At 33.1% G+C, this 10,769-nt stretch overlaps 1 protein-coding gene across 3 annotated transcripts in view; it reads right to left on the bottom strand.

Annotated features, from left to right (window-relative positions):
• The window catches only part of LOC107439615 (tumor protein p53-inducible protein 11), a 209,086-nt gene that overhangs the window by 114,299 nt on the left and 84,018 nt on the right, over positions 1-10,769 (bottom strand). For all 3 annotated transcript variants that reach the window (XM_016052274.3, XM_071182144.1, XM_043046702.2), the window contains exon 2: positions 4,500-4,579. In XM_016052274.3, coding sequence (XP_015907760.1) covers positions 4,500-4,573 — 74 coding nt within the window. In that variant the 5' untranslated portion in view covers positions 4,574-4,579. The remainder of the gene's footprint in view (positions 1-4,499; positions 4,580-10,769) is intronic.

The raw sequence follows: 10,769 nt of genomic DNA, 5'->3' as shown, positions 1-10,769 counted from the left end.
ACATACTAAGTATTTCTTTATTAATTTATACAATTTTCCATGTGCAAATCCATTTCGGGCAAATCCGTGGCTAAAATTATGTACTAAACTTTTTTTTTCTTTGTTAATTTTTCCATGTGCAAATCCATTTCGGGCAAGTCCGTGTTAAAATTATCTATTAAAATTTTTTTCTTTGATAATTTATATAATTTTTCCATGTGCTAATCTATTTCGTGCAAATCCGTGGCTAAAATTATTTGCAAAACAGGCAATTTTTCCTCTTTTCTATTTTATATTTTTTCTTAAATAAACATGTATTTTCTAAAACTATTTATGGTCAAATTTTAAAATTATCCAGTATCCCAACAGGGGCCTCAATTCTGGGTAAATTAGTTCTATTTTTTTAGCAAGCAGACTCTGAATTGCATTCTACTAGATAAGAAGAATGAGCTGTTAAATTCATGGTATTTAGGTAGATAAATTGGTCTTACTGGGTCAATTCTCGTGTTTTTAAATTAACGTATTTGGTAAGATTGGTTATTACACTAACAGAAACTCTTTTTAGCCCAGCTTATTACACTTTAACTAAGGATTCATAGTTTAACAACAATAAGCAGGTAGTCCAGTATGAGCATGATTATGGTTCATTCGATTCGGGTACTACCATCACCCTATAAAGTCGATTTAAAATATCAGGATAAAGAACAGAAGAAAAAAAAAATTTAAGAAAATATGCTGTCAAGGAAAGAAGATGATTTGCAGTGGCTAAAAAAGGAAAACTTAAAATCCAAATGACCGAAAAGAAACTAAGAGAACCATAGCGGCAAAATAACTCGAGCGCTCACTGGTCCAATATTCACGAATCTTGGCTCAATAAGGGTTCAACGGGCCATTATTTACCGATATTATCCCTCTATAGAATTGTTCAATTCACCCGATATTTTACAGCCAATGTACTACCAATATCGGTCCTATATAGAACTGCCAGATTCAAACGATATTTTTATTCCTTATTCAACCGATATAAGCCCTATATTGGTAGTATATAGGTCGATATTGGCAATAAATAAGACCAATATTAAAAAATCTAGGCATCCCAATATTGGTCTCAAGATGCGTGTTCATGTAGGACCCATATTGAGCCAATGTTGAGCTCAACTGGGGCCAAGGTAAAATTGTTGCTAGGGAAGTGTATGAAGAACCAATATAACAAAATAGTTTTATCCAAATAAAAACTAAATCATTAATTGATGTTTCTACCGATGAAAGCGATAAAAAAATGCATCAAATATTTGTTGTTTACATTGCAAAAAAGGGAGAAAGTAGGATCTAACATGAAAAATGTATTTGCTGGGATCACGAATGCTGAAGTGGTTCGAAGAAAGAAGATATTTATTTCACATGTGAAGTTCGAACATAATATTATTAAACTGTGTTGTAAAATAAAAATGTCAGCTACTTTCTCCCTGAAATTCTAGCACTACTAAATTTCCCATAAAGTTCACATATGCAACCGGTCTAGTGGGTTAAGTACTCACTCAGAACTAAGTGCCCACTATGGGTTGATTTGTCTTCTTCCAGAAAAAAAATCATTTATAAAAAAAGTAGTGCATCTAAGACTTTTTTTAAAAAAAATGATATATAGAACACAATAAACAATGAATGTTTTGATTAAATCTGTCAGTTTCTGGGTGGAACAGTTTAGTTCCAATAGGCCAAATCAATCTTTGCTACTTACCTCACGTCCCGCAGTGGACTGATCGTTAAGACACGGTTCCCAGTAGATCACCGAAGTCAAGCATCACGGGTTGCTGTCAGTGTGCGGGTGTGTGACCACTTGGATCAGTCTGCGTAGGGACCGAGGGTGTGCGGTATTGGTCCTCGTTAAACTGTTCTACCGTAAAGTGCTCGACTTCGCGTGCAGGTCGTCGGGCTACCGGAGCGGAGGTGCCATCCCCTCTGCATAGCATCGAAATTGTGATGGCATGTTTTCGGATCATCCTCAGGGATGTTTTCCAGACCGTCGCCAATAGCCCATTGCGCAGCACTAGTGCGACGTAAATGAACTACAACAACAGCTACTTACCTCACTTTTTCCTTAATTATTGAAAAAAATCGCTGGCCACAAGATAAGGAAAATGCCGTTTTGTAACTCAACATACATTTTCAAATATTTAAACCATTTTTATATAAATGTTAAAACCAATGTAAAATCTTTCCGAAAATCTGACAAAAATGGTATCGAATTAAACTTCTATAAAATTCTGTATTTTATTGTATGATAATAGATTTCTGTGGCAGCAAACTATCGTATTTGATGAGAATCATACTTTTATTATATGAACTCAGAAATACTCCCTTCTTACGAGTAAAACTTTTATTCAAATAGAATAAAATATTTTCTTCCTCACTACATTTCCGGAGAAAGATAAGACATTATTCATTTAAAGAATAAAAGAAGTTAAAAATAAGAGGAGCATTTGAGATTTAAAAGTTGAAATATATACTTAAAACTTAAGATGCCGTTCGAAAAAGCAGAAAATTCAAAACTAGAATTCAAATACGATTTTGAGAGGGGAAAAAATAAAAGGAGCAAAAATCTTTCCAAGCGCCTGCAGCATTTCAAAAAATCACATTCCAGTGTTTTGAATATCATTATAATAAAAATGATTTAATACCGTCAAATTTACATAAATTATTCATTTTTCAAAAGAAAGAGTTTTGAATTACTAAGGAAAATCTTAGAAATAAACGCCTTATAAGAACGAAAACTTTTTATAGCTGTTTAATTTAGAGGAGATTTAAGTTAATAACATCCCTCTCAAATTTAAGAGTTGAACATTAAAAATGTCAGTTTACCTGCAGAATTTTAAAAGGAAAATAATAAATACTAGTGGGCTCTGCTCCCCCTGCTCGCTGACGCTCGCCAACCTCCGAAAATTGCTACTCAATTTTATGTGGATTGCTTCGCAAACAAAGCTCGCTCCGCTCGCTACTAACTTAGGTACATTGCAAATGCACAAAATTCTAAGAATTCAAAACAATCATTCAAATCCATATAACAACTTTTTTAAAAAAAAAATTACATCTTTTTAGCAAATACTAAGTCATTAAAATAAATTTGAATTCAAATAAATGACATGTAATTCGTTAAACCTATTAGAAATGTGCTATAGTATAAAATCTTAAATCGTAACAGCACGACTGAGACTCATTTTTCAATGAATAACTAATAACAATAATAAAAATAAAAAAAATTCGTGATATAAATCAAAAATCGTCAAATAAATTCGTTATACTTAAATTCGTGAAACAAAGTGCAAAGAAACAAAATACTAAAATAGAGATCTATCGACAAAGACTACTCACTTCTGCCTACCTTGAGGTTATTTCAGTTTGCGTTTTTAAAAGCGCTATATGTTGAGCCACCTCAGCTAGATTTGGCATGTGACATTTTTAGCGGCAATCATTGGTCGATTTTCTAGCGTTGCCATTCGGGGAGTTGCAATGAGGCTTTTTTTTTGTCGCCGTGTAAGAGAAATATATATATAGATAGATAATAAATAATTTATTTGGGGGGGGGATATGTGTTTTTATTTGGATAATGAGCGAAGCAATGCAAAACATAGCTAAAACTGTTTGGAATATAGTCGGTAAGCTTGTACATAATAAGAAGAAAAAACAATAAATGACTACACCACTCTATTATTAACAATCAACCACTCAATCTATCTATTTAATCTTTATTGGTGCTTGTGATATAATAGGTTATTGATATGTTATTCAATGTTAAGTTTATTAATAAAACAAAGGTAAATCTGGTTGATACATACATTTTTCGGATAATTAAATATTTGAATTCTGGTTCACATGAGTCCCGCAGTGAACAGATGATAAAGACAGGGTTCCCAGTAGAACACCGAAGTCAAGCATCATCGCTAGCTACGGTCAGTAAGCGGATGGGTGATCACTTTGATCAGCCTGCGTAGGGACCGAGGGGGCACGGTATCGGTCCTCGTTAAACCGTACAGTGCTCGAATTCACACAGGTCGTCGGGCTACCAATGCAGGAGAGCCATTCCCTCTGCAGAGGATCAAAATCGCAATGGCATGTCATCTTCAGGGATGTATCCCTGACAGTCGCCAATAGCCCATTGTGCAGCTCTAGTGCGACGTAAATAAAGCACCTACCTGGCTTACATGACTCATAATAAACTAGACACAACTTTAGAACAATTTAGTAGTTGACTAATCCTTAAAAAAATTTCCGTATCAGGTTCATGCCCGTATTGACACTCATTGCATCAATAATTACTATGTTTATTAACATTTTATTGTTGTTGTTTTTTCTCTCCTATTGCTTTACTATTCTTTCCATTTTTTTATATTCAAATATGCTAAATGTCGGTTTCGTGCTACCATTGCGAGATGGAATAGCGTCATGCTTTAAAATAAAAAATAAATAATTGAATGAAAATTTTAAAAAATCTGAACCTATTAAAAAAATTATACGTAACTAACCTGTATGTAGCAGAGGGTTGAGGTTCATCCAAAGTGTCTTTATTGCATGGATCGTCCAAAGTTAGCATATCCATTACGCGCTGAAATAAAAGAGATAGAAGCTATATTTTTACATTAAATTTTTCTCGGGTAAGATATATTACTTTTAATTAGTAAAATATAATAAATAGATAAAAGGATAATAAATAACAATATTTCATTTTTAAATAGTATAAACAAATAAATTTACTGTACTATACTATTTATTAAAGTACTATATCTTACTAAATGGTACAGTACAGTTAATACATAAAACAACACTATTAATTACTTATTTCTCTATTTGAAGAGCTAGAGCAGGGGCCGGAATAACCTGGTTGGCAGGGCGCTGAACTCACGCTCGTTAGAATGGGAGTTCAAATCCAGCCGGTCGAAGACTCCCCCATCCCTGTGTAGTAAATGGTGACTGGTGAATGTTAAATTTTTCAGGTCACAAAGTCATCCATGTTCCCATTAAAAAAATTATACCTCAGGGGGTACAGGATTGGAGATAGATCGTTTGCTGGTTCAGGTCAAAATTACGTTTTGTGGATGAATGCGTAAATGAGTCCGCCCTATAAAACCGATGTGACATAGTAATGTGGCAGGAGTTGAATTCTGGGCCATAGATGGCGCCACTGGAAAACAAGAACAACCACACCTTCTCTGCCTTAACGGCCTACGACAACAACAACAAGAGCTAAAGCAAAATAATGATGAGTCACATTTTCAAAATGAGCGCGAAAGCGTTTTTGAGCCAAACACCACAATATAAGCCGCAATGGCTTAGGGGATAAAGCGTTCGCTTTCCAATGAGGTGAACCGGGGTTCGATTCCGGTGATGGCCTTTCGATGCGAATTCCGCATCCGGCTTGCACCGACCACAGTGCTAACGTGAAATATACTCAGTGGTGGACGGATCATGGGTTAGAGTCCCCTTGCTGCCAGGCTAACCGTGGGAGGTTCTCGTGGTCTTCCTCTCCATGTAGCGCAAATGCGGGTGAATTCCATCCTCCACGAAGGCAAATTTCTCCCAATACTTGATCCAGGAGTTTCCTTGTCTTCTGGATTGGATTCAAAATTACAAGGCTACGGAGTTAAACATTAGTAGTCGTAAACCTAAAATCTGAGTTGGCTGTTCAACGACGGTAATAAAAACACCACAATATAAATTAGTTTTTTTTTTTTAAATTAAATTCTCCGAGTTTGTAACTAACAAGGGAAACTGATCAGAACAAGATGCTGTACCAGAAAAACAACTTACAGAAACAGCAACATACTCAGATAAAGCAAAGCATCATATATATTAAGATTCAGTGCATGAACATCGGAAGTGAGGCGACATTCAGGAGGTGCGTCACCTGAACCGGTTGTTTGTTGGGTGTCCTGCCACCAATCACTTTATTCTCCCGTTCTATCTCAAAATGCACTATCAGATATAATCAACATGGATGATATAAACGAATCCCTAAGGAAATATCTTAAAAGTATGATACAGTCAATAAATAAGGCGAAATGCAACAATAGACTAACTATAAATAGGAAAATAGAACATTCCTTCTCTTCAATCCCTAGGTTGGAGGGAGAGATGGGTGCAAACGTTTCAAGAAGAACCTCTGCTGCTACTGTGCCCCAAAATGTTGCTTTTTCCTTCGCACATAGGGTTAGAACACGGTTAGGACGAAGGGCACTGGGTCAGAACCTTGGGGACACGATTTACATTACGTCTATGGAAACTAGCCTTCTTTCCCTATGTATATTCTTCGGTATAGTATGGTGGAAAGTAAGGGGATTTTTCAAATACATAATTGGAAACTATACCGAGTTTGGCGTTAAAAAATATCAACTGATGAAGATGTGTGGATTCTGCCTAATCATTGTATTGGTTCAAAGCCTGACTTTGTACTATTGTGAATGTAAAGAGCATTTCAAATATTATCAGGTATGTTTTGCAGTTTTGGACTCCCCCCCCCCCTTGTGCACAAAAATGACCAAAACACAAACCCTTTTCTCTGCCTCAGTAAAAAAGTCGCAGTCTTATAAAAGGCTGAGGTCTAATGTTTTGAATTTCAGTACATGTCACAAGACAAGTACTTCTCAACAGAATATTACAAAAAAATAATAAAAATTAAAAAATAGCAGAAAATTTTTTACTGATAATTAAAAATAGCATTATATTTCCTTTAAATATTTTTTTCAAATATTATATTATTATCATCCTTTAAATATTTTATTCAAATATTTTTTTCAAAAACTTAATTAGATCTAATTATTTCCTGTAAACAAATATTCACTGACTTCGAAACAGAAAAGTTATAGGAAAGTTATATAAGACTGTTCATGTTCATGAAATATGTTCTAAAAAGTTAATAATAAGTAATAAATTAACAATATTTTCGATGCAAAGAAATAGAAATTCAATGTCACGAACCATAATTACGGGAACGAAATTTTATTCAATTTCTTAGCTATCTTTGACATTTTAATAAGTTAATTTCAGTTTTAAAAAAATGCCTATGGTGCGGTTTTCGCTCTTGCAAGAATTTTAATTCTAGCTCATACTGAATACTTTATTTTTTACTTACCTAATTGTTAATTTAATTCAAAATTTATTCACTGTTAAAAAGAAAATTTACAATTTTTATAACAAAAGGAAAAATTTTTCTAAACTTTTTAAAAATATAATCCTTCTACCATAAATAATATTAATCATTTTCAATAATCAATCCTTAAATAAACTCATTTTTGAGAATTCTGTTCGTTTCATGTATGATTTTTTCTCCCTAAAATATTTTATTGAAATTATCATCTTCGAAATGACCTATGAAAATGACACAAGAAATCAAGCCTACAGTGCTGCCATCTATGAAAACTGTATTGAATTTGTGGTCGATTAAATTCTTTATTATCTCAATTATTTACAATTTTATTTAATTTTTATATCTAATTTAAATGAAAGTAATACGGTTTTCTTTCCATTATTTTTATTTTATATCTTCCATATTAGTATTTTTTTTAAAGAAAAAACTTTAAGAGATATAACATAAACTACGGTTTCGAGTTACATATTTTAATGTCTTTTATTTTTCAAACAGATTTTGTCAAAGAAAAAATTTGACTCCGAAAACGTCAATGATTTTGCTCGTTTTTTTAAAGTAAAAAAATAGTTAAAACAGCAATTTTAGGAATTTCAAAAAATAGTTGAAGCATAATTTTTGTCGTCAAGTTTTGTTAGAATTTTACAATGCATTTTAGACTACAAAATAATTACAATATACATCGAAAATGAATATAGTTAATTTAATTTAAATCTTGTTGTAATGATTTAAATTATTTGCATTTAAACATTTAAAAAAAATGTTCTAGTTTATTTATATTTGTAATTTAATTCAAAAATTTATAAAGAAGGATAATGAAAATAAACAAAATTTCACAATATTATAATTAAAATCAAAATGCTCAGTACCTTTTCTTTCGCTCTTTTTTCAGAATTTTGTATATCAATATTTACTTTGTCAGTTCTCCAACAGTTTAAAAATTAGCATTGTTCTGCAGAAATTACTATAAAAAATGAACAAAATCGTATTCCGTATTTATGATTTTTAATAACATTTTGAAAAATACATCTTTATATAAATTTATGTGTGCAACAGAATAATATCTATCTAATATATATTTATTTCTTTAATACAACTATTACCTTCTTTATTTTCTCTAAAATATTTTATTTGAATAATTGATTTTCGGAATAACTCAACTTTATCATATAGTGCTGCCATCTTTGAAAACTGTATGATTTGAATAAATTTACGGTGTATTTATTATCTCAATTTATTGAATTTTTTCATAAAATTTGAAGAATGACATGAAGAAGTTTTTCTTCCAAATAAGTTTAATTTTGTTCAATCATTTTTGACAAAACTTGCACTTTGATACCTTTCTTAGTATTCAAAATATGGAATTAAAGTAGTGAAAATGGTGCTGCCATCTCTTAACTAAAACTAAAACACGAATGATATAATTTCATATGTGTTATAGATTTTTATTTCCTTATTATTTTTTCAAACTGCAATTTATAATTTTCGGTATATTATTTCGTCAAATTGTATTCAAATCACGTCAAAGACAAACACTATTTTCCCGCATAAGATTTTTTAAGAAAAAAATTGAGGAAAAGTTAATTATGAACAGAAATGCTGCCTCTAAACTGTGTTTAAGTTTTACGATACTATTTCGATCAACAAAGTTATTAAAGTATATATAGAATTCCAGCTGAAGTTGTTTAAGTTATAGGCTTTAATTTAGAAAAAAAAAAAGTTGTAGTTGGTGCACGCAACCAGGTCTGTCAAATTGGTCGACTTACACATACCGATTAAAATATATATATATATGTATCTCAAGCTACAATTTAATCTTAGGCTTAGTAGTTTTTAAATTGATTCGTCAAAATTCTCACAAGAACATGCATCTAAGAGCTTTCTATGCTAATAGCCAAAAAAATGCTCCCTGAATGTTTAAGTTTTGATGCTACCTGAATGTCTAGAACAAAAGCACTATCGAAATCTGATAAATTACTGTTGATGAAGGTAATTATATCAAAAGGATAAGCAGGTTTAGATGGAGGTTGAAACGTGTAGATGTTTCTAACTAATAAGCATCTTTCAACAACTCTCCCCCCCCCCGAATTCTAAAAATACATAATAAGGGTGATTTTCACAGAACACTCAGTATATATGTTCTATCTGGGCAGAATATCAAACGCTGTATCAAACGAATTTACAAATAGTCCGAGTGGTGCCGGGATATCCTGATTGGTAGGGCACTGTGCCATGTCCAGGAGGTCGTGGATTCGATCCCCACCGGCCGAAAACTCCCCCGTTTAGCAAATTGTGACTGGTGAACGTTAAATATGTTAAGTCACAAAGTCCTCCAAGTTCCCATAACAAATCAAAACTTCTGGGGGTACTGAATTGGAGATTGATCGTTCTCTGATTCAGGTTAAAATTACGATTTGTGGATGAATGAATTGGATGTATGAATGGATGCGCCCTATAAACGGGTGTGACGTATGAGTGTGGCAGAAGTCGAATTCTTGGCCATAGATGGCGCCACTAGAAAACAAGAACAATCACGATCCAGAGGAGCTCCCTTGTCTTCTGGATTGGGATCAAAATTACAAGGATACGGAGTTGAGCATTGGTAGTCGTAAACCCAGAATTTGGCCGGCTGTTCAACGACGGTTATTTAAAAAAAGAAAAAAATAGGCCGCAGTGACTCTATTAAAACGTTTGCCTTCCCAATTAGGTCAACCAGATTCGATTATCTACGGTGTATGATAGCTGGTTGATACGAAATCTTCTATCGGCTCGCACTAATCATAGTGCTGACTAGGACTGGGCGATATTAGAAATTATATATCGTGATGCATCGTCAGTTTTGCATCGCGATATTGCGATGTATCGCGATATAGTATTTTTGAATTTCATTTACTTGTAAGGCACAGAAAGTCAGATTTCTATCAAAACTTCATACTCAGATTGATTTAAATCAATTTATAAATTTGAAGATATATATGTTTTGCTTAAGAAAGATATTAAATAAATTGACTACAATGTACAAATCTTACCTAAAATATTTATTGAAATGTTTGTTTAGAAATTCATAATACGCGTAAAACAAAGTGTTAAAAAAAATTTTTAAAGCGTTTTTTACGAATTAATATTTTCTTGTACTATTATGCATAAATAATTACATAATTAGTAAGTTCGATCGTAATTTTCAATTTCCAAATGAAACGTTAAAAATTATTTGTATGTTTAAAACAAATTGCTAAATAAATTTTAGAAAAAAAAACGCTTTTAAAACACTATTTTTTATTGTTATCATTTCAGTTATTTTAGTTCTATTATAGTTCATTTACGTCACACTAGAGCTGCACAATGGGCTATTGGCGACGGTCTGGGAAACATCCCTGAGGACACAGCAATATTATGCCATCACAATTTTGATCCTCTGCGGAGGGGATGGCACCCCCGCTTCGGTAGCCCGACGACCTGCGCGCGAAGTCGAGCACTTTACGGTAGCACAGTTTAACGAGGACCAATACCGCACACCCTCGGTCCCTACGCAGACTGATCCAAGTGGTCACTCACCCGCACACTGACCGCAGCCAGTGATGCTTGACTTCGGTGATCTGCAGGGAACCGTGTCTTAACGATCAGTCCACTGCGGGACCTTATCATTTCAGATAAA

Source organism: Parasteatoda tepidariorum, chromosome 6 (genome assembly GCF_043381705.1).
Source record: "Parasteatoda tepidariorum isolate YZ-2023 chromosome 6, CAS_Ptep_4.0, whole genome shotgun sequence".
Classification (NCBI taxonomy): domain Eukaryota; kingdom Metazoa; phylum Arthropoda; class Arachnida; order Araneae; family Theridiidae; genus Parasteatoda; species Parasteatoda tepidariorum.
This window is presented reverse-complemented; position numbering and strand designations above follow the sequence as displayed.